The sequence below is a fragment of the Gymnodraco acuticeps genome, unplaced genomic scaffold (assembly GCF_902827175.1).
Source record: "Gymnodraco acuticeps unplaced genomic scaffold, fGymAcu1.1, whole genome shotgun sequence".
Taxonomy (NCBI): domain Eukaryota; kingdom Metazoa; phylum Chordata; class Actinopteri; order Perciformes; family Bathydraconidae; genus Gymnodraco; species Gymnodraco acuticeps.
The window spans coordinates 521,074-541,720 of record NW_022990772.1 but is presented as its reverse complement, the minus strand read 5'-3'; the positions used below and the strand labels follow the sequence as shown (position 1 = coordinate 541,720).

The 20,647-nt window shown below is 40.2% G+C and overlaps 2 protein-coding genes across 5 annotated transcripts; one reads left to right on the top strand and one right to left on the bottom strand.

The window, feature by feature from the left end:
* Positions 1–463: 463 nt before the first annotated feature.
* Positions 464–4,974, top strand: fut11 (fucosyltransferase 11 (alpha (1,3) fucosyltransferase)). Its single transcript, XM_034232669.1, has 5 exons — positions 464–656; positions 949–1,287; positions 1,426–1,806; positions 2,719–3,341; positions 3,508–4,974. Exons 2-5 carry the CDS (start codon positions 949–951, stop codon positions 3,656–3,658), a joined length of 1,494 nt encoding a protein of 497 aa, XP_034088560.1. The 5' UTR covers positions 464–656; the 3' UTR covers positions 3,659–4,974.
* On the bottom strand, positions 4,856–18,691 carry znf185 (zinc finger protein 185 with LIM domain). 4 transcript variants are annotated; one of them, XM_034232665.1, is made up of 36 exons: positions 18,476–18,691; positions 17,527–17,592; positions 17,107–17,221; positions 16,908–17,015; positions 16,798–16,824; positions 16,611–16,667; positions 16,473–16,526; positions 16,316–16,387; positions 16,139–16,219; positions 15,900–15,962; positions 15,112–15,234; positions 14,626–15,030; positions 13,885–13,950; positions 13,693–13,764; positions 13,372–13,446; positions 13,072–13,146; positions 12,334–12,411; positions 11,921–11,980; positions 11,724–11,780; positions 11,451–11,510; positions 10,928–10,978; positions 10,780–10,824; positions 10,526–10,573; positions 10,188–10,247; positions 10,016–10,063; positions 9,352–9,408; positions 9,114–9,185; positions 8,925–8,987; positions 8,518–8,631; positions 8,203–8,247; positions 7,880–7,915; positions 7,103–7,174; positions 6,926–7,000; positions 6,678–6,734; positions 5,984–6,089; positions 4,856–5,442 (listed from the first exon to the last, which is right to left on the bottom strand). In XM_034232665.1, exons 2-36 carry the CDS (start codon positions 17,534–17,536, stop codon positions 5,341–5,343), a joined length of 2,709 nt encoding a protein of 902 aa, XP_034088556.1. In that variant the 5' UTR covers positions 17,537–17,592; positions 18,476–18,691; the 3' UTR covers positions 4,856–5,340. The 4 variants fall into 4 exon arrangements, with proteins under 4 accessions (XP_034088556.1, XP_034088558.1, XP_034088557.1 ...); XM_034232667.1 differs by having other exon boundaries at positions 11,724–11,777; XM_034232666.1 differs by lacking the exon at positions 18,476–18,691 and adding an exon at positions 17,700–17,976.
* Between the last annotated feature and the right edge of the window lie 1,956 nt (positions 18,692–20,647).

The following is a 20,647-nucleotide window of genomic DNA, read 5'->3' as shown; positions in this document are numbered from 1 at the left end:
TTCAATTGCTTTTTAAAGACATGCTATACTATGAAAACATTTTAATGACTTATTTATGATTTTTTTCGACTTTTTCATGACATTTTCTTGGTCATACCATGCTATTCCATTTTGTAATGATATTTCTAATGACGCACTTCACTAATGCTTTTTACAATGATATTGTTTTATTAAAATGTGTCACATGTGTAATACAAATGTATATGACACTCAATTCCAAAGCTATTTTGACACGAGACTAATTTATTTTTTGTTTCTGTATTAAGTGGCCTATCTTGTCTTTACGTTACTTTTATTTTTATGTAAACACCTTAAAGGTTCCTCATTGTGCTCTGGTGTTTTTGTAATATTTTGCCACCAAATAAATGTAACTTTGAATTAGTCAGAACTGAACGTTGTCATCATACTCTCCGGAGCTGTAGGAGGCGGAGTGCAGACGTGAGTGGTTTACGAACCACAGAAGAAGAAAAGAAGCAGCGTAGAAGAAGACTGGGGCTGTTTTTATTATTCCATCTGTGTACCGTTGGCTGTGTGTTAACAGACTGCACTCTGTAATCACCGCTCTTTATAACCAACTTATTCAAAGAGTAGCTGTATGTGTTCCGTTTGAAGAATCAACTCAAACGCGCCTTGATGCGTTCGCTGCAGTGTTAAAGGTAGGAAACTGGAAATATTGGGATATTGGTGCATGTTTGGGAAACATTGACACGTATGATGGAAATGTTGGAGTAAACTGCTTATGTTTGTTCAACAAAGTTTGCATCCCTTTAACTTTAATCTGGGCTATAAGAACCAACATATACTCTATTTTTATTTGCAAGATTTAGAAAACACGACTTGTTTGAATAAGAAAGTTCATTGATTTGTGAGTATTAATGATAACCTACTTCCGACTAATGCAAAAGTCTCTAAAATGTGTTTTCTGTTCTTCTCGACTTTTTTTTTTAGATGGCAGGTAGGGGCAGGATGGTGCCCTGTGCTTGTCTGGGGCTGTTTGGTGTCCTGTGTTGGGTCTGGGTCTCCTTTGCATCCTTTCCAGATGATCAACTCCCCCTGGAGGCTTTGGATGCAGTGGACCGAGCAGCCTTTCAACCCCAGAGTGCTCTGTCAGAGATGGAGTTCTCCTCTATTTCTTCATACAGAGGACCTGGCAACAGAGACCGCCGCATCAACAAGGAGCTGCCCATTCTCCTCTGGTGGAGTGGAGGACTGTTCCCACATTTCCCTGGTGACTCTGAACGCATCGACTGTGCCACATCCTCCTGCCTGGTCACAAGCAACCGCAAGGTACCAGATATATTTAACCTCATTAATGAGCCTTTGACTGAAACTCCTGGCTTAGACATACAGACGATGCATGCTCACATTAATAACATTTACCATCTGAAGTTGCTCTGCCAGTAATCTTGAGTTTGATCTTGAAAGGTCCAGATGTACAAGCGGACTGCATCCATCATCTTTTATGGGACAGACTTTCGGGCATATGAGGCGCCACTCCCTCGTCTCCGCCACCAGACCTGGGCACTGTTCCACGAAGAGTCCCCCATGAATAACTACTTCCTCTCCCATGGACCGGGAATCAGGCTGTTCAACTACACTGCCACGTTTAGCAGGGAGTCGGATTATCCTCTGACCCTGCAGTGGCTGCCCTCTCTGGATTACCTGCTGCAGCCTGTGGCCGTGCCCCTGGGGGAGAAGAACCGTCTGAGGAGGGGGGGGCTGGCTCCTGTGCTCTACATGCAGTCCCACTGCGACGTACCCTCGGACAGAAACAGATATGTCCAGGAGCTCATGAAGTATATCCAGGTACAGCACAGATACAGAGATGTTTTTCACAAAGATAAGATAAGCTTTTGTTGATACCCTCAGGGGAAAATCAGGTGTTGAAGCAGCACAAGAGGGGTTCAGTCAAATAAAATAAAATAACGACAAAAATAGGTTAATACAACTAGTAAAGGAGTACTAAGGTACAAAGTCATGTACGAGGTTAAAGTGACATGTTTTGATCAATAGCAGCAGGTCTAGTAAATGTAACAACATAACAATAAAATATATACTAGATATGTATTTGATCTTTTGTTGTCTGTAATGATATAGCAACATAATATATTCTATATGATGTGGTAAGATGACAGTATAATATGTTTTCATACTATAGCATGATATAACAGTTTAGGTTTTTTTTCGTCCTTTTTTAAGACAAAAAAAACCAGAATGGTAGTAAAATGTAATTTGTTGTTATATTTACTAATCCCCTGACATTTTGTTGTCAAAGATAACAACAACAATGTAAAGACACATTTCTGGTTGAGGGTAAACACCATTTCCAGTAATTTCCTCCAATTTCCACCCTCTCATATTCATTCTTTACAATAAATATCACTTGGATCCCATGCAATAAAATAATCTGCAGCGTGGCATCTTTCTTGCTTCCACTTGAACTTACTTGTGCGGAAAAGGTCAAGAGGTCAAATATAATTAATGCTAAAGCAGTCAACTGCAGAAACACTTTTGTAAAGGCTTTGTAAATATAGCCCTCAGTGCAAGTTTTGAGAAATCCCATCAGGGGATAAAATGTTGGAGTTTAATTAGAAACGTCTAATCAGGCTTTCATGAAAAACTTAGACCATTAAAAGTGTGACTACGTCTCATTTATAATCTAACGTTTCCTGAATGCCCCATCTCTCTCCTTTGACTCATTATTTAACCTCTCTGCAGGTGGACTCTTACGGGAAATGTCTGAACAACAAACCTCTACCTGAAAATCTCGAGGACACAGCCACAGCGACCGGGGAAGAATCCAGCTTTATGAATTTTGTTGCCCGCTACAAGTTCCACCTGGCGCTGGAGAACGGCCTGTGTCCGGACTACATGACGGAGAAGCTGTGGCGGCCCCTGCACCAGGGCTGCGTGCCCGTCTACCGGGGCTCCTCCTCTGTGGCCGACTGGATGCCCAACGACCACTCTGCCATCATCATAGATCACTTCCCCTCTCCCAAAAGTCTCGCTGAGTTCCTCAAACGTCTTGATGAGAACGATGATGAATATGCAAGATATTTAGAATTCAAGAAGCCCAGCCGCATTACTAACACTCGTTTGTTAGAGGCGCTGGAGACTCGCGAGTGGGGGGTTAATGACATGAGTAAACCCAACTACCTGAATGGATTTGAATGTTACGTGTGTGACCAGGAGAATGCACGACTGGCGGCAGAACGCACATATAGGAAAGCCCCCAACAAGAACCAACCTCCAAAGCCTAAAATGGCAAACAACTCTCACATGGGGTGCCCCCTGCCCGGCCCGGGGTACGGACATGTCACAGACTTACCTGCAGATGATGGGTGAGTTAGTGTTACATTATTCTCTGTGCCAGGTGTGAAATCATTCTACCTTCTCTACTTTAATGTGTATAACAATGTCCCGAAGGTAGAGACATCAGTCCAATTTAACGGTCTAATTAAAATAACCTCTGTGATGAGCCTAATCTGCTTTTGTATCTGTCTGCAGATGGTTGCAAGTATGGCCTCAGGATTACTGGCAGAGCCTGGACCAAGCAGAGGGGCTGGAGTCTCTGATAAGACATAACGAGTCCGACCCTTCGCTGCTGTGGAAGCACATCCAAAACATGGCTGTGAGCAGAGCCAGAGGAAAACACTGACACAGGCCTTACAGAGGATGGAGCACGTCCAGAATTGCAGAGGTGTCCTATATTATGCCTCCCCTTTGTTTAAACAAGGGAATAAACCAGAAATGACTAATGTTTTTTCACCTGAGCCAAAAACACTTTATCCTTTGGTGCCACTGTAACAGATTTGGATATCGTGTTCAGCTGACATGAGTCGTTTGTCCTTTTATCCCTAGTTTAGTAATGGGAAAATAATGTTTTAGAGTTCTGTATGCCAATATTTTTAAGTTGTTTGATTGCTAGAACTGAGGTGCCATCATTGCCTGTACTCTGCCTTGCATTGTTAACATGAACTGGAGGCAGATTTTCATTGGGCTGCAGCAGAGCCAGGGGACGGTGCTCTGCTTAACTGTGTGGAGAACATTAAGGCTGGAGCCGATGAAGTGCATTAGCTTCTTTGTATTTCCTCAGCAGGTAGCTGATGGTTATGAGCTAAAGTTACATTAATGTACAAAACTATTTTAAATGACTATGCAAGTAAAATATTCACTAAGGAGTGAAGAAAGGCACATGTAAAGTAAAGGTTAACTCCCTTATGGAAAATCATCACTGGGTCAGGATCAGCTAATGCATTTCTGTGTACTCTATAATATATAGTGCCTGTTTTCTGTTACATAATGCTAAGATAATGTTTGTGTGCAATACTTTTCTAATCATGTGTTTTCTAAACATGTTACTGCTTGTGAATCCATGACAGTCCATCTGCCTGCATTCTGGCTGTGTTTGAAGTTGCATACCATTCATACCAAGTATGACGTTACGGTCAAATCGTGCTCCGATTGCATAGTATGTGCATTTTGCATGCACTAAGCACACATTATTGAGAATGTGACATGAGCTATACAAGATTTAACTGTGCTTTAAAAAGTATTGCTTTCGAAAAATGAGGAGCTTATGTTTATAATGTACTGACAAAAACAAACACTAAGATACTTACTGTTTTGTTTATTCTCCTAAAAACAATACTGGAGCAGCGAATGTGGAATTAGAATTGTGGTAAACGATTTTCATTTCATGGAAGCCTAACCTGGTAATGTGATACAAAAGGCTTCATCCTCTGTCATTGTGAACAGTCTGCTGGTAATGGCAAACGGAGTAGTTAGTAATTAGCAGGGAGTATGCAGTGCTCTGGTATGCAATTTGGAGCACAGCCGTTCTCGCAACACATACCAAGATAATACAAATCATTTTATTTTTTTAACAAAGCATCATACATGTGAATACACTATTTAGTATTAAGAAGAGCAAAAGAAGTAAACATTTTTGTAATAAAGTCATTTTATACTGTTGCAAAATAATAATATTGTTCCCCACTTGCCACTATTAGTCTGTTCACAGTTATATGGAGCACACCATGTTGTACAGACATATCCTTCATAGTTTACTGAGGCAGATACAGCTTTCACCACCAGAAAAAAAGAAAACACAAGCTTGAATTAATTTCTTTGAGAGATTTGAAATTGTACCTAGTGTAAGAAAAAACATTCAGTAGTCATAAAGTTCGCTATAACTGTCTTTTTGATCATCCTGAACCACATCCTTTCTGAGTTCAAACCGAACACAGTGAAAACTTTGTGAAAGACCAGTTCTCACTTTATATGCAAATGGACATGAAGGGAAAGGTCCAATAAGAGGCTGCTGAAGAGCTTCTATAATCAGTCCAAAGCTTTGCTGTAGCAGGTCTCGCAGTGGACTTTCCCTCCATGCAGGAACATGCTGTCGAGAAGGTCTCCCATATACTTATTGCACACACCGCACTGAAAAATAAGGAGAATGTTATAAGAAAATGCAATAACGAGAAAATACTGTGAAGAGCAATGGTGTTAACCTTGTGACCGACATGTCTCCCACATATACGAAGCTACAACTAGCAGCGGATTAGCATAGCTGAGCAAAGACTGGAGAATGGGAAATTACTGCATCAGGAAATAGTTTTGTTCAAAGTTTTAAAAACGATATCTGCCTACTAGCATCTCTAAAACACACGTTGGGTCTGATTTGTCTAATCTGTACAAAAACACAGTCTAAAAGCGACAAATTGCTGTTTTACTGGGTTTTTGTGTCAGACTAGCTGAGATTGTTTATTTTTTTAACCATTAGAGATTCCAGTATTTACGCTGAGCTAAGCTATAAATGGCATATTTACCATTTCCTACAGATAATCTTGCCATTCAACAAACACATTTAACCAAATATATTTTGAATGGGAACAAAGTCTACCTTCCTTAAAGTCCTTCCCTTCAAGGACTTTTTATTTTATTCAATAAATACTGAAAATGTGTCAGACATATGAACTACCTTGAAGCAGTGGGGGTGGCAGTTGATGTTGAGGTGATCGATGGTGATCTTGGCATCACTTCCCACCAGTTCTCCACAGAAGGTGCAGGCAGATGACAGCGAGCCACTTGGGAGACACAGCAATTAAGACTAGTTAGTTTGGCCACTGAATCAAGCAGCTGCAGCTCTGGCTGGTTAAATAACCTGTGAGGGAACTTAATAAGTGTAAATAATCCTTTGATGTCCCCGCTTAGCCTCCTAATGAGCAGGCTTGGTGGAATTTCTGCCCTACTGCTTACACATATCTAGTTTCTTCAGAACTGGAAATAACAAGGCAGAGGGAGAAGGGCTTAGGCTTATAGCTGGTTTAAAACAGGTTTATGTTAATTGTGTTTTTACCAGGGGTCAGTGGAAGGGCTTCTTTAGAGAAACTGACAGAACTTGATGTCAAACAATCTGATCTGACCAACTAAAGAAACAAGAGCAACTACAAAAAGAAAACCTCGCTGCTGAGAATTGGCAGTTTATACAGATGAAATAGCTGGAGTTAAATTCAAAGAAGAAATAACAATACAATTATTGAAAGTACCTAAAGTGGCAGTTGCAATGCAGATATGGAAAGTAGGTACATTGAAAATAGAAATGCAGTTTCAGTTGAATACAAGCACCAAATGTAATAAAGTTTGTATTATTTAAATGTTATTAGTGTTATTACCTGGAGGGGCTGCTGTAAGAGTAACTGGTGGAGCTTGATGTCAAATAATCTGACCCACTATGGAGAAAAAAAGCTATGAGTAAATCATCAAAACAGCATTACAATATAGGATGTCACATCATAAAATACAAATATCATCACAATATCATTCATTATTTAGGCTAGGATAATCGTAACATAACATCTCCATATTATCGCATGCAAAATGATGTAACAATTTGGTTGTGTAAATGAAGTATTGGTCCTACGTGTCGGTGTTGTCTCTGGCATTATGCATGGACATCTCTGTTGCGTTGACATACTCCTTCACGTACACAATGCCCCTGGGGAAGAGGCAGATAAACAACAGGGTGAGTTAATATGCATAGTTCAAATATTAGCTGTCACTTTAATTTAGATGTCTAGTTTGTAAAAAAAACACTCACTTTTTGGCCTCGGGTTCCGGTGTTTGGACGCGAGGGTCTTCTTCCATTACGGTCTTGGAATAGGTTTCATAACTGGAGACAGAGTGCAGCAGCATTAGCCTCATCTTTCACTCACTGGCAATGGCAGTGTGATGGCTCATACAGAAGGACTATACATCTGTCAAATGTAACTCAGGAGGTAATCATTTCCTGCCATCGCTTGTTAATGGCAGGCTGTTAAACGGGCTGTGATTTGACAAAAGGACATCTCTAATACACATCATTAATCTGACATCTGGAGACTGATAATTAGAGGGAGGGAAATGAGGGCAAATTGAAAGACAATGGGAGAGCAGATCTTGTCATTTAACTTCCGTAATAGTCATGAGTTTAATCAGGATTCTGTCTAACCAGCGGGAGTTGCAGGTAACTTTAGATCCGTACTGCAGTATTAAGATAGCATACAGCTGCGTTCCCACGGGGTTTGGCCTAAATCTCTCACCCTCTAACAAAGACTTCTGTTTCACAAACACAGAGAAAGAAGCCGATCTGGTATTTGAAACTAGATGATGTAACAGAAGATGATTTGATTTTAAAAACGTTTCCTTAAATGCCACACTTATTCTATAAGAATATTTCGGTGCAGTAACACACCAGTGCTTAAGCCAGAAAGCTCCAGATAAAGTAGAGTTTCTTAGCTAATGTGAGAAAACCAACAGACCAAAATAGTAGAAAATAACATTCTGTAGAAAGTACTTTTGCATTATGTTGCGTCTGACATTAAGATCATAAACTTACCGATCCATAACGGGCTGCTGTTCACTGTGTGTCTCCCTGGAAAGTAAAGAAAACTATATTAGACTTTGAGTGTAGGCTGTAGCAGTCAATACGATGGACTCAATCCAATGAAGAATTATGTTTCTTTTAAAGTGAATGAGGCTGATCTTTCTGACTCACTGCTCCAGATGGCTGTGGATTTATTGACAAGGTGTGGTTTCTTTTCTATTGTGCTGCAGCACTGCCTCATTCTGAGCCCTCCTCCCCATGCATTGTAACTGTGATCATCACCTACATTAAGCTTTTCTCCATAGTTTTTTATCATAAGAGGTAACGTTTCAAACCTGATAGTGGTGATGGTGGTTGTGACCGTCTCTGTCTGTGTATGGCTGCAAAACAAGAGGACATTTCCTGCATTATTAAAAATAGTCTGGCAGAACAGCAGAAGAAATGACGGTGATAAAGTAAAATAACAGGACGGAGTTGATTATTCTCAGACTAAGCCGCTGTGGAAGTTTCAACTTGTGTTTAGCTTGCTTTCAATTAAATGGTTGACAGGCCCTGCATTTTAAGATGCTATAATGACATCCTGCGGAAATTGTGAAAGTAAAGTGCTTTAATATGCATTTAATGAGCCCAGCCAACCACAGTATATATACCTCTCATCCTCCTCCTCCTCCTCGTCCTCCTCTTCATCATCATCCCTTTCTGTAGTGATAGTATAGACAGTGGGTGAGGTCCACCTGTCCCATGGGGAGTCATTCTCTTTGGACCTGGAGCACAAACAAAGGCATTGTAGCATGAGAGGATGACACATTCACACTCTTTATATTGTTAAAAACAACAACAACAACACAAAAGGCTAGAAGGGATCTGTTTACAGCAGTTGTGAGGCAAGATGAAACAAATATATATCTGATCTATTTTCATCAGCACCAGTGCACAATGTTTTCCAGCTCAATGCGTAGATGCTGCAAGAGCCTACTTACTTCACCGTTGTGAAAGGGAAAGAGGTTACGGGGATAAAAGGAGCAGACACAGGCTTTTAATAAAAAGGATGACTTACTTTCTCTCAAACTTGACCAGCGTCTCTTGATCTACGGTTTGACCTCCTGGCACAGCTTCTTGGCTGAGAGGGGACATACATTGAAAGGCTTTTAGCGCGTAATGGACATGGATGGGAGCATGTAGATGAATGAAACATAGTGGACCCCATTGTGTGGAAGTGTAAGCGTAAATCAAAGTGTGTCATCACCTCTCTTCCGTGTTAGCCTGCTGAGGTGTGTTGGTTTCCCACGTGCGTGCCCATGACCGATGAGAGATCAGACTGCAGAGACAGAGAATCCATGTAGACGTTTTGACAGGTGAAGCATATTATACGGTAATGTGTGCTCTTTGAGAGAATCATTTCTGCATGTCCACAGCCTTTCTTTCCCCTGAATGTCTCACTCATACATTCATAACACAATTATGCACTAAACTCTGTTTAATACCTTGTGGTGTCAGTGCTGATAGGGATGACGTTGTCTGCAAGGGATTCCAACGCATTACTGTCAAACACACGCACACACAAAAAGGGGGAGAAAACATTAAAAGAAAACATTAACATGTCATGAAGGGAGCCCAGAATTGTTTTGTGTTAATGTATATATTTTTTAAATCACACAATTATATAATACAGAGTGACACAGAAAACATTAGGATAAAAAAATAATCTGAATTTCAGAGAAATTGGGTGCCCTGGGGGATTAAAGCACTGACTATGAACCGCAATGTCCCCGGAGCCCAGCTGGGGAGCCCCCTCCCCCCATGTTGCAAAATGACAGAAGGCCAGGGGCCATAAATAAAATATATAATAATAATTCATAATGGCACTTTTATTTAAATGTGAATAAACAACCTGTATTTGTCTTTCTTATGTTTTTTTAATGCACACTGGCAACATATTTAAATTAAAGTGCAAATTAAACACAGAAATAAATTCCCACTGAAATACAGTTTTCTTTATTTGAGTATAGCTGCTATACTGTCAGCTCTCTAATGAAGGGTTACATACCAAAACATCTTTCAATAAGAAACTACAGGTGCACATGTTTGTAACAAAAATAAGTTATTTGAAAAAAGTCACTTGGTTTGTTTTGGATGAGTGCAACTTACTTGGTTTTTGGACTTTGATCATTGTTCTCTATTGGACTGTGAAGCACACTGAAGGAATAAAAACAATAGTGTATCAATAAGGTGCAGCCTCAGTACGTTTGTGTCCGATATTATTTTGTAACATAATGCATGCACTTCAACACAGACATCCACATGGTGGTAAATAAACTACCTTGAATTGGTGACTGTGGTCGTCACATGTGAGCTCCATGGATCTGCGTTTTCCTCTTGGCTGCATGGAGGCAAAAATGAATTGTAAGAAGGGTGGTGGTAAGGAAGATTGGCCTCATGAGTAGGTAAGTGTGTTCATTTATCAAACAAAAATACCAAACAATTATTCTGTCTTTTTAAATAATAGTAATTTGAATACATAAGTTGAATACTACTTTCTGACTTGATGAATCATAATTGTATAAACAAGTTGATAATGAACATAATTATTAGGTGTATCCCCACTTAACCTAAGAGTCAGCTTGATCATAGAGAACATTCTGGATTAGTTTAATTTACCTAGTCTCTGGACTTGGATCTTTGTTTTCCATTGAGGTGAAAGACAAACTGAAGGAAGAAAATGAGAAATAATATGACATCAGTGTATGAATAATCTGGAGGCACCATCTGATACGCTAGCTGCTGAAAATGAATCATTTTTGCAATAACCGATAAAGTGAAGCAGTTGTAGTTACAATGATAATATGTGGTAACGTGATAGTTTCAGTGCTATAAACAGCAGTTTCACTATATTTGCATTATCATTCCAGTACCTGTTCATGGAAAAATCAGAGAGAGGCTGGAGCAGGTCAGATGAGCTGCAATAGAGAAAAGTGGCTCATAATCAGAATCTGCTGCATTATGCATGTCGAGATGCTATCAGGCTGGAAAACAGCCACAGCTCCAAACCAATATGATTACCTGTTAGAGGATGTGGTCCCTATCGGATATGGATCAAACGGATCAGCCGAGCTGAAAAACAATTTCACACTGATTTCACTCTCAATTGTAAGCATGGCCCATCTTGTGTCGGAGGAATTCTGATCACATTGACTCATAATGGAAAGATTTAATGCAGTTTGAATGGTAAACAGAAACACAGAGGAGCCCAGGGCCAAACTCAATCAAAGTCAGAATCGGGATGTCTTTGACAAATGTAAAAAACATTCTGCGGTTGAATGACGTAATCAGAGTATGTCAGGGTTTTTTCACCTAATATTAACCCTGATTATATTCTCTGTAAATAACCTCAAACTAAAAAGATTATAACCTGAGTGAATCTGCTTTTAGAAGAATCAATTATTTGTATCAACTCATGTGCCTTATTAACCGGGGAAAGAATCAATTCTACAAATAAATGCACTCTTTCAATCAAGATTTGTTTTAATTGTCAAAGGAATAGAAATGTTTAAACACATATTGTTGCATTCAATCAATACGCTACCTTGATTCGGTGACTGTGGTGGTAGAATGTGAGCTCCATGGATCAGCACTGTCCTCTTGGCTGCATGGAGGCGAGACAGAGTAAGGAGGATGGTACGGATGAATGGCATGATGGGAAGGGAAAGGAGGGCAAGCAAAGGTAAGTGTGGTTCTTCTCATACACTATTTACATTGCCAGTCCATTAGAAAAGCCTGAAACCCACTGAACTATTTAACAAGCATGAAAACCATCTGAATATAGCAGAGAACAGACTTTCTGTGTGCGTTTTCTTACCTTTTGTCGGAGATGATCACAGTTTTGGTGGTTACAGTGACAGTCTCTGTGGTGCTGCTGGGCAGAGACACAACATAGATGTAGGCAGAGTTAGTATAAATCATTACGAGACATATAAGGAAATAATGTATCTCATAGTAGGAGCAGCTCTGAAAAGATGGATCATTGTTTAAGAGCAGCCTGTCATCTCCCTCTACCTTTGTGTTACTTTTGGTGTCTCGTCTGTCTGTTTCTCCTCCTCTCGCTGCGTGCTTAGGCTAGTGGAGACAAAAACAAAGCCGCAATACTAATCAGTACAGAACATTCTCTTCTATTTCCAGTCGCAGAACACAGATAAGACGTGTCTTTCTCTTTCAAAGTATTCCTCAGTCGCTTCAGGAATCTGCAACTTTGTTTTCTATCTAACAGAGCAGGGGGTTAAAATAGAACGCTGGATGTGGAGGAGCCATGATTTATGAATCAAACTTCAGGCCGGTGGGGTTTATTAAAAAATGTTACACCTCATGGAGCTGGGATGCTTGGCCCCTTCATCTGCAGTGACAAGAATGAATGGTTTGCAAGGAGGGAGGGATGCAGAGCAGAGGCCATCATAAGTCTGTCTCTTTCTCACCTGCGTTCGTCTGTGTTGATTGGAATGACATCAGCCAGCAGATCAAGGGAGCCACTGGTCTTCACTGGGTTCGACTCACTGAAGAAATGAAACGCAAAAGTCTGATACAGACAGTGGTGGAAAGTACATTTACTCAAGTACTGTGATAAAGTACATATTTGACGTACAGTCCCCTTATGCTTCTTTATACTTCCTTTGCTCCATCTCATTGTGCACCCAAATGTTGTGCTTTTTACTCTTTGAGATTTTTAACAGCTAATTACAAGCTGATTTAGATTACCAAATAGAAATCAGCTAATAATGTATGATACATCATTATAGATGAAGCTACCCAGAACTTAACATATAAAGTAATTCAAACAAACCCCAATGTTACCAACATAAAGTAATGAACCCATTAATGCATCAATAATTGTAATCCAATAATTTAATATATATGATTCTAAAACTGCCAATATTGCATAATGAATATTTTAACTTTTGTCACATTCAGTTTATTTTGGTGAAAATACTTTTGTACTTTACTTCAGTAACATTTTTTGATTTTACAGAGTATTGCTACTGTTACTTGAGCGCACAAGCCCCCTGGAAAGGTACTCTATGTACTAGGTAAGTTAAGGTAATGCCACTTCCTGCTACAAACAAGAGAGCTGTTGGTTTTCTGCTAATGAAAGGATATTTTTGTTGTATAACTTGTTTATTTGGGGCTTGGCAGGAAAAAGATCTCTCTTTCCACACCTGTCTAGTCCGCTCAGCAGATCCTGACTCCAGCGTCCTGGGCTGGGGGGAACCGGCTCTGCTGACTCCTCTGGACTGTGGAGGAGGAAGGATGAGAGGAAGAGGAAGTGGAGAAGGTGATGAACAAAGGGGGATTTATGATTCAGAGGAGATTTCAGAGCAAGAAGAGGCCAGTTAAGGTAGAGGAGAAGGAGGGGGAGGAGATTATTAAAAGTCCAACAGTGCCACCTTGTGGGAAATATTCAGAGAATTTCTAATGCAAGGAAGTGCACAACATTAAGAATCCATTTTTTAACAAACCCATTAGTGAGAACCAGGAGATCGTCTGTCATGTGTATACAGTTGCTGAGCTCTGGAGCTGGCTCCTTAGCATCACTGCAGACAAGAAGAGAAAACTAATATGAGAGACACGCTTGCACACAATCCTTAATTAGATTTATTAAGCACCACATTAAACAGGTCTAATTTGAGATACCCTCTTGTGTGAGGTAGTTTTAGGCACCTAAAACGGGTATGTGATTTGTTTTGTATTTACTTTGAGTGAACACAGTGGCAGTTAGCCATTATTCTTTTTTTGCCAACCTTGCTATGACATGAATGAGGAAGTTTTTGTTTTTTTACCCGTCCTCTGCGGTGGGACTGTCCCCTGGGCCTTGTTCCTTCTCTGCCAGCACTCGCTCATCATCCTTAGAGCTGGAGAGAAAACAAACTCTTATTATCAGATGGTTGCTGAGGCTGTCTGTACTAACATGACAATATTTATTTTTTTATCATTGGTTTCTGCTGATTTCATCTTTTTCTATGATCCATTACCTGGTTGAACTTGTGTCGAAAGAAATGAGAGTGTCAGACAAGGCTGTGAGCTTGTCAACACCGGAGCTGTGAGAATAGATGGAAAACAAACACAGGACATTCCTTTAGCGTTCAATCACACACGGGAAAAAGAACGAGAACAAACATTCACAAAGAAAATCACATGACAGCACTGTCCAAACTTTGCTTAAGAATGGTAGAAAATATCTGGGCAAACATAATGTTGATGTTTGAGGCTCTTACTGATGTTAAAGCTATGCAGGAATGAAGATCCTGCACTGAAGTAAAAATAGCACCTGAGTAGAAATACTGTATTACAAGAAAATTACCCTTTTTCCGAACTTCACATAAGAAAAATACAGCAAGTGTGAGACATTGTTTTTATTTTAAGGATAAAAAATGTTAAAATATTAAGGGCTTAACGCAACAACAAAAAAAGTATGGTTATTCATACTGTTTTAGGTGGCCAAAAGGAGTCATTTTTATTTATAACGTGGACAATAATTTATATTTAGGTCAACATTTAGTTGATATTTTGAAATAAAAAGTAGTAAAAGTTGTGAAAATATCTATAGTGGAGAAAAAAGAACCCAATTTTGACATGTAGCAGAGTTTGAATAAGCATGTGATAGTTAGGACAGTACAAGTATACCTGCTGAGTTAAGATACTTATTTACTTCTCACTACTGATAATATTTTACACTATGTGGCAGCACTGATTTTGGCAAGTTGGAATCTTACCGTGGCTTTAGAGCTGGTGGTGTTTGATGTCTAGGTTCAGTCTTCACTTTGATCTCTGTTGCCGCAGACACTGGGACAGTATAAGCCGGGGAAGAGGGGGCTGAAGCAGATGATATTTGGATTGGTGAGGCTGGGGTGAGTTTAACCAGAGGGATGTTTACTTTTCCAGAAACATCTGTCTTCTCAGGTTCTGGCTCTGCACAGACAGTTTGAACTAAATTTGGGAGGAGAATAGGGAGAGGAGTGTCCACCTTGGTACACCCTGGTTTCATGCCTTCAAATGGGTCTTTAACTATAACCAGAGGAGGGTCACCCTTCACAGGCTCTGGGGCAGCATCCTCCACCTTTGGTGCCACAGGCTCATTAACAGCAACATCAACAGCTGTTTTCACACTGGTGCCACGTCTGTAAACCACACAAGTAATGAAATCAATCAAAGGAACACAAAAAGCACTTGTTGCACTGGAAATAGAAACACAGACTTACAATTTCCATGGTTTGGTCTCAGGCGCTGGGGCAACAGATGTGGCAGGAGCGACCGGGGAGGGGGCCGGAGTGCTGGTAGGAGCTGGAGACACCGCACTCTCATCATCATCTGTAATCTGTACCCTGCAGAGTTGGGAGCATGTGAGCACACTCATGAATGCATGTGGGGAGTTAGGTGTGCACACATAGAAACAGACGAACAGACTCACACACTAGACTCACAGGTTTGTGTTTAAGAGGGACATGAGAGCATTTACCTATTAAAAGACACAATAAATAGAGTCGCACACTAGATAGTGCTCTCATGAACATAACAGCAGCTGTGTGTGTGTGTGTGTGTGTGTGTGTGGTGTGTGTGTGTGTGTGTGTGTGTGTGTGTGTGTGTGGTGTGTGTGTGTGTGTGTGTGTGTGTGTGTGTGTGTGTGTGTGTGTGTGTGTGTGTGTGTGTGTGTGTGTGTGCGTGTGTGTGTGTGTGTGTGTCAATGAAGAAATGTGGTCCAACCAAAAGAAGCAGACTACTTTGCAAGGTGTGTCTCTTCTGCTTGTCTATGGACACATGTTGTTAATATAAAACAATTGTGGAGTCAAATCAAAACAATGCCCCTGGAGATTTTGCACTGCGGCTTGTGTAATCCCAGCAAGATGGTCTCTAATGAATAAATTACCAGAAGTGTTAATTCATCTAATTTATGTTCATGGGTGCATTATCTAGTATCTAGACTCTATTCTTTCCATCTTCTACATGTCCTTATTTATCATCTGGACGTGCATGCTTTTGAAGCCTTTACCTTCTAGCCACAAACGATGGACTGATGTTGACCAATGAGGTGTCAGGCGCCGTATCTGAAGATCTGAGGTTTTTCAACACACAGTTTCGATAAAAAACCTCCATAAATGCTCAACATGTATAATCAATGCAGGTGAAAGGCCCAATGTATAAGCTTTTAAAACTTCCTTTGAAATGTAGGAGTTCCAGAAACAGGTTGAGTGTTAAGATTAGTAGGAGAGTGTCATAAACCATACATACTCGAATTTCTTAGCAGCAGAAAGCACATAAGAGCGTTGCCTGGCTGCAGATTGCCTCACTACGCTGCTGGCTGCCTCCGTCCTGCGAAATGAGTCATTATGATGTTAATGTAATCTCTCTTCCGGGACATGCTGGTTCAAATTGGATGGTGTTCTTTTTGCGTGAAGAGAGTCTTACCGTTTCTCCTGCTCCTCAGTGCTAAGTTGGTCCTCCTGGCTTTCTAGAGTGGGCCTCACGGTGTAGGGGGCTCTGAGGAACAGAAACACACCTCATAAAAATACATTCTCACTCAGCTGCCAACGGTCAACTGGGAATCTGATTTATGTGCGCTCACATTTTCTTGTAGCTCTCTGAAGGTTTTTTGGTGAATTGTGTTGTTGTTGTTCCACTGTTAGAAAAACACATGTATATATTAACGTGGGTCTGTAGTCACACAATTAACTTTGCTTGTTCAAATGAGAGAAATTCTTACCTAACACTGTTAGTTGTTGAGGATGAAGGAGTCTTGTCTAGTTTAGTGAAAATGCCTCTGAAAGAAAAACAGAAATGTGAGTTAATAAAAGAAAATGATATTCATATACTTAGATTTTGACACATCTCCTTTTAATTTAGGTATCCTAGTAAAACAGGTAGTCTGAATGTGCAAGTGCTTATCTTACCTCATCAGGAATCCTGAAGATGGTGCTCTAAATTCAAAACAGAGAGTCATTATCAGCACAATCATGTTTATGGGAGTGCTCTGAAGATAACATTAGAAACCTGTGTTTACCTTTCAGCGTCAGGCTTTGTGGGTGGTGGCGTGGGTGTTGTTGGTGACGACACTGGACTGGTCTCAACCGGGGCTCCATTTTCACGGCTGGCCCTTACTTCAGCTAACCTGTATTGGTAAACAGGAACTTGGTTTTGGTCTATTCCAGTGACTAATAAATGGATCATTTGACAGAAACCTTCTTCAACAAGTGCCTCACCATGGTTTTGCCTTGTCATCTTCAGCCTGAGCCTCATTGCGGCGCTGCATCCAGCTGCCATCTCCCTTCAGCTTGGTGCGCACTTTGGTGGTTTGAAACACAGATTCTTTGTCCACTTGGGGCACACAAATAGTCTATGTCAATTACCTTCACACAATCTAACATATAAAACACACTGTGGTCTGCATCATAATGACATTTGAATTAATGTATACTTCATTTTCATTCATTCATTCAAACGCCATCACACACCACATAATCAACACCTTGTATTTTGCATTATTCAAGAAAATGTCAGAAGATCAGAATTTACAGAGTCATCCACCTGGCACGGAGATATATACGCCCTCGGATGCACTCTGTTTTGATTGGAGGAAACTCATCATCTTGCATTCAGATCACATCAGTCAGCAAACTCACCTTTTGACATGCTTGTTCTCTAGAGGTTTCTCTTTTTTTCTTTGTTCTGTTATCTTCACAGGATACCTACAAAATATATTTGGGGCAGAGATCATGATAAAAGAAGTTGCAGGAAATGTAAATGTTTATGACAGCCTAGTTTCAAAAAGTCCTTCCCACGTGATGTTCCCTACCAGAGCAAACTCAGTAAAGCATTCCTGAGTCTCATCCTTTAGACATGTTGGTGATCCTGTCCTACCACTTTGCAAAGAAAATACTCATGTTGCCTAAATATCAATGGACTCACACACAAATATATATTAGGATCCTTTGTGTTTGGATTCAAAATATAACTCGCACTGAATGATTTGTGATTGGATAAATATTCTTCTCAATCATATCCAAATGATTCACCTCTCAGTTATTTACAGACAAACGTGAACGGCTCAGAGGGAAAACTACTTCCTATTGAAGCTAAAGACAAAGAGATAAACTACTAAGGGTACATTATCTTAAAGTAGGTGCGGTTAGGAGCTTATGCAAAATTGAAGAGCCCAATTCAAAATGCAAATACAACCTGTTAAACTCCTGGGGCTGTGAATGCACTCCTTCTAAAGCATGTCATCACAATATCTCTGGAGCATAATGTCTTCATAATTTGTGACTCAGAAGGCATATTTATTTAGCTTTAGCACGTCTGTCCACGCGGCATAAATTATTGATGTTGAACAAAAGCAGTTAAGCAAATGATGGAGCAGGATAGACAACTCTACTGACAAGAAATCATGACATGGAAACACCCAGAAAAATGGCAGGGCAAACACAGTCAATCACCAGGTAACACTTAATAGCATGAAGCATGATTGATTCCTTTTAGATGTCTTCTTACATCTGCTGATCTGAAGCTCCTAAAACAGAATATACTTTAAATCATGTTGCGAATAAAACACCTAAAAGCCTGGGTACCTACCTTTTTTAAGTTTATATCCAGCAGAGAAAAGTCCACTCAGCTCGAGTCGAGTGTGTGTGACCAGTGTGTCCCTCCGAGTGTGAGCAGTCTCTCTCTGTCTGACAGGTGTCTCACAAACAGGTACGGGCGTGAGCATTAACAAGACCAGCCAGTCAAGGAAGGTAACTGTGGGGTGGAGACCTACCTGTGTGTTTGTGTATCCATGTGGGTGTGTGTAATAGAGGTTGCTAAGAACTCAATATTCTGCGATTACTTCATTGGAGACAGCAATCATTTCTGCGAGGGAACACGTCAAAGGGAAGAAGGCGACAACAAGGTGCACATGGAAGACGAAAGGGAAAAGACTCGAGGCTCGATCTTCTGTGGGAACGCTCCTCTCATGCTCAGGGGATAGGAAAATCCAGGAAGCACAAACATCATTAAAATGAGATGACGAGCACACAAGTGAACCGAGATAATGAACAAACAGTGGCCCATACAACAATAAAGATATATAATTATAATTTTAAAATAGACTACAAGCCAAAGCCAATCTAATTTGTAATGTTTTGAATTAAACGTGTATATTTGAAATCAAAAAGTGAGTATTGTCATTAGTTTCTGTACACATTTTTTTTTAAAACCACAATCGTGAAGATATACACCCTAATCAGAGTGTAGTAAAAGGCAAATGGAGCTTAGGTTAACATTGTCTATGAGCCTACATATTGTTGGCAGATGAAAGCCTATGACAAGCAAGATGTATGTCTATATTTGTCTAAGTGAAAGGCAAGAAAAGTCCTGCAATTGTCCAACAATTTCTTTGACAAATTGAAACAAAAAGTACTTTTCATGTGACTGCAATGCACCCTGTGAAAACACTACATGAGATCAGTCGACCAGGTTTCAGTACAAACAGCAATCTCACGCATACTGTGTATACATTTACAAAGTCTTTTCAAATCAGAGGAGGGTGTGAAATATTTCGCAACATATCAGAGAAGGGGAGGAGGAGGAAATTAGCAAGTCTGAGAGGCGAAGTTTCACTCTGCTGAGCACACTGCCGAGTGTAAACGCTGCAGCCTATTATCTAACTGGATCCCTCTCTCTCACTGAACGAGAAACCAGTCAGACGGCCTTGCCCGGTGACGCTGACTGTAGCAGTGAATCATTAAGGTGCTGCTGGCTCGGAATTAAAAAGAAGAATGCAAAGTATCTCAACTTAACCCCAACCTTTCTGAAACCACACCAAGGCACGGAATGGTGTGGAATGGTGTGGTCAACTCTGTGGCAGCTAATAAATATGTATGACATACATACTGTGAGAAGGAGGCCCTTAGGCATTTACAAGTTTTGTTTTATATCTTTGTGATCATTAACATGACAGAATGACAGATGTCGTATGGAAATGGGGGATTGAAACTAGCTTACAATGCATTTTCATTGCCTAGCCCATTATTGTATTCAATGATAGTTCTTGAATAGTATTTTATGAATCCCCATAACTCGAAGAAACACATGCCATCCTGATGATTTACAGTGTCTAATAGCACAGATAATACATCATTAAAGAAATGGTAGTGTTATATATGGAAATAGCGAGTATGGTCAAAAGTATGTGGACACCAACTATTATTCCAATACATAACAGTTATTGCTCATTCCTCCAGTCCATAATATCCATGAACAGATCCATTTCTAAAGCAATTCCAGAGTAAGAGAGAGTGTTTGTTCTGTGTAAAAAGACTTAAGTTCAGCCAGTATGAGACCTCAGCAGCATGATGTTGTTATTTCCACTTCCAAAGTGTCAGTGTTTCAGGACAGTGTTACCGTGCTAAGCTATGATTGATTTGTATCTAAGGAGCAGTTGGGTTTAATCTGATTACAGAGGGTTTAATACAAGAAAACATTTAGGCGAATCATAACAGATGTGAGGGGGTACTTATAGAATGACGACGAGGTCAAGGATTTTACGAGACAAAACTATTTGGGAACCTCTGCTCTAAACTGTGGTTAGTAATATGATGCTATGTAATACAGCCTCCATTCTTCTTTGAAGCATGTGGCATTGTGCATTGGTGTTGTTCTGTAGAAACAAGAGAGTGACAACGTGTTGCTACAAGCTACAGGCTTGTTATTGTAAAGCATCTCTGCATGCTGCTAATTAAAAGAAGAGGAAATGGAGGCTGTCAA